Source organism: Arachis stenosperma, chromosome 10 (genome assembly GCF_014773155.1).
Source record: "Arachis stenosperma cultivar V10309 chromosome 10, arast.V10309.gnm1.PFL2, whole genome shotgun sequence".
Lineage (NCBI taxonomy): Eukaryota > Viridiplantae > Streptophyta > Magnoliopsida > Fabales > Fabaceae > Arachis > Arachis stenosperma.
Genome location: NC_080386.1, coordinates 71,090,993 through 71,093,660, shown reverse-complemented (window position 1 = coordinate 71,093,660; position 2,668 = coordinate 71,090,993). Strand labels below are relative to the sequence as shown.

General features: G+C 37.7%; 1 protein-coding gene across 1 annotated transcript; it reads left to right on the top strand.

The window, feature by feature from the left end:
• The first annotated feature begins 551 nt into the window (after positions 1-551).
• LOC130957210 (uncharacterized) lies at positions 552-1,382 on the top strand. Its single transcript, XM_057884083.1, has one exon. The coding sequence runs from the start codon at positions 552-554 to the stop codon at positions 1,380-1,382; it is 831 nt and encodes a 276-aa protein (XP_057740066.1).
• Positions 1,383-2,668: the final 1,286 nt, after the last annotated feature.

The window sequence follows — 2,668 nt, the reverse complement described above, 5'->3', positions numbered from 1 at the left end:
GTGAAATATTTGGGGATCCAACTAGGAGCAAATCCGAGGTTGGTGAAGACTTGGAAGCCCATCATAGAAAAAGTGGAGGAGAAGCTAAGCCTCTGGAAAGCTAAGGTACTCAATAAGGCTGGTAAGCTGGTGCTTATCAAATCTGTTTTGAATAGCCTGCCTGTCTATTATTTGAGTTTGTATAAAATGCCAAAGGCTGTTGCAGAGAAACTGATTTCCCTACAGAGAAGGTTCCTATGGAGTAAAGAGGATGGTAGGCTTGGTATGGCCATGATCAGGTGGGAGGTGGTACAGGCTCCCAAGAAGCTAGGCGGACTAGGTGTTGGGGATGCCATGGTGCGTAACGCAGCCCTCCTATTTAAGTGGTGGTGGCGTTTCTCAAAGGAGGACTGTCCCTTATGGAAGAAGGTGGTGTGCTCATGCAACAATCTGAATCCCAGTGTGTTGCTGTCTGCCCAAGTATTACCCACTCGGGGGGGCCATGGAAGGACATTTGCCAAATACAGTTCAAGGATCAACGAGTAAGACAGAAGATGATTAATGGGCTATCCATGGAGATTGGTGATGGGAGAGGTACTCGGTTCTGGGAGGATGTCTGGCTGCATGGTGGGCCCTTGAAAGATACTTTCCCGAGACTCTTCTCAGTTTCAAACCAAACAGGATCCGTCATAGGGGATTGTGGGTTCTGGGACGGGTTAGAGTGGAGGTGGAACTTCCAATGGAGGCGAGAGCTATTCCAATGGGAGTTGGACCTAGTGCAGCAACTGCATGAAACACTAAGGCTGGTTAACCTTGTGTGTGACAGAGAGGATAGAGTGGTATGGAAGTTTGATAAACATGGTGTATTTTCTACTAACTCCTTTGTGCAGGAATTGCAGGTGGAATTGATACCGGAGGATATGGCGAGTTTCAACTTTACTAGGACAATTTGGAAAGGTCTTGTGCCACCAAGAGTTGAACTGTTTATCTGGTTTGTCTTGACTGGAAGGGTGAATACAAAGGAAAGGCTGAGTCGATTGGGAGTAGTTAACCAAGAGGATGTGACCTGTGTGTTGTGTAATAAAGGTGTTGAATGTAGCCACCACTTGTTTCTTGCTTGTGAATTTTCTTGGCAGCTTTGGTGTGCATGGCTATCCTTTGTTGGAAGGCAATGGTCATGCCCAGGGTCAATGAAGGAACACTATCAGAGTTGGACTGAGCTACCAACTAGAAAGCAGGAGCGCAAAAGGTGGATGGTATCCTTCTGTGCTATTATCTGGAATATCTGGCTTGAAAGAAATAGGAGGATCTTTCAGAACGATGGGAAAGGGGTTGATGAAATAAATTACCTGGTCTTCAAGAACTTTAACGAGTGGTTAGGTGTGGATCCCTTCTGTTGTTGATGGCAATGCCGAAGATGACAGTGAGGATCATATAGTTGTGTTGTATGGCTTTTACGTGGTGTTTCTTCTGTTTTTAATTTTGTTGTTCTATTTGCTTCACTTATTGTGTTGAGCTCTTTCATTCAAAAAAAAAAATTTTTTTCTAATTCTTTTTTATATTTTCCTGATTTTGTTCTAATTATAATATTCTAATAATAAACATTGTTGTAGCCTGGCATTTCCATCATTATTTCATAATAAAACACTGTTGCTTAATTTAAAGAGTCTAATGTTAAAAAAAAAATAAAAACTATAAAATTTTAGACACTCTTTTTTACTTTAATATATAGTATGTTATTTTGTAATGATTGCTGCACTTTCAAATTTATTTTTAAAAAGTATTAATACTTAACCTCTCGTATCAATAGTTAATTATTTGAATGTGATAATTCTTATGTATTTTATAGTTGCTATGAATTGCATGTGGTGGTTTTATTGAAAGCTTTTCAATTTAAAAAGCGGCTACCTACCAAGAACTTTGACTATAAATTGAGTAAAATTAAAAAGTCACAAAATTCTTTAAATATATATATATATTCTCTGTAAGCAATTTTTAAGTGTCACTGGGTAAACATTAGACTTATTAGCAATCAACAAAAATTCATGCATGATTATAACTAAATAGTATACTTTCCTCTTGACGAACATGTGATTAAATAGGCATCACAATTATCACCGTTGCTCCTAAACTTATTGATTTATTATTATTTGCTGAATCAACAGTAATTTCTTTTTATTAATCAAATATATGTACATAGTATTGTCAATTATATTACGTATATTGGCATTGGGATTGCTTCACTACCGCACTTAAACTTGAGAGAATTGGAATATCCGTGTCCCTTGATTCTATTTGATGTCGTTGTGTGTGTACTACACAGTTACTAATTGTGAATAACAAATAATCATTGGATCAATTAAAAATAACACCTAGTGATGTCCTTCATTAATCACCATATTTAATTGAAGCAACTATATCTATATATATCCTTCGACCTACCAAAAGATAAGAACAAGCATTTTGCTAATTAGAAATAGCAAACCGACAACATTAATAATCCATGGCATAGTAGAGAATAAAGATAAAAACAAACTAGAATTCGTAGCTAACAGACAAGGACGGGACAGAGAAGGTGCTGTTGCATGTTCTACAATTCTCTCCATTAAAGAAAGCTAGGTTGTGTGATGGAGTCACATTCCAAATGCACAGCCCAACCATGATAGAAAGAAGTATTTGCTCTACTACA

Bases quoted from the DNA above. Each gene is read 5' to 3' on its own strand.
- LOC130957210 (XM_057884083.1), top strand. From the start codon at position 552: ATGGAGATTGGTGATGGGAGAGGTACTCGGTTCTGGGAGGATGTCTGG.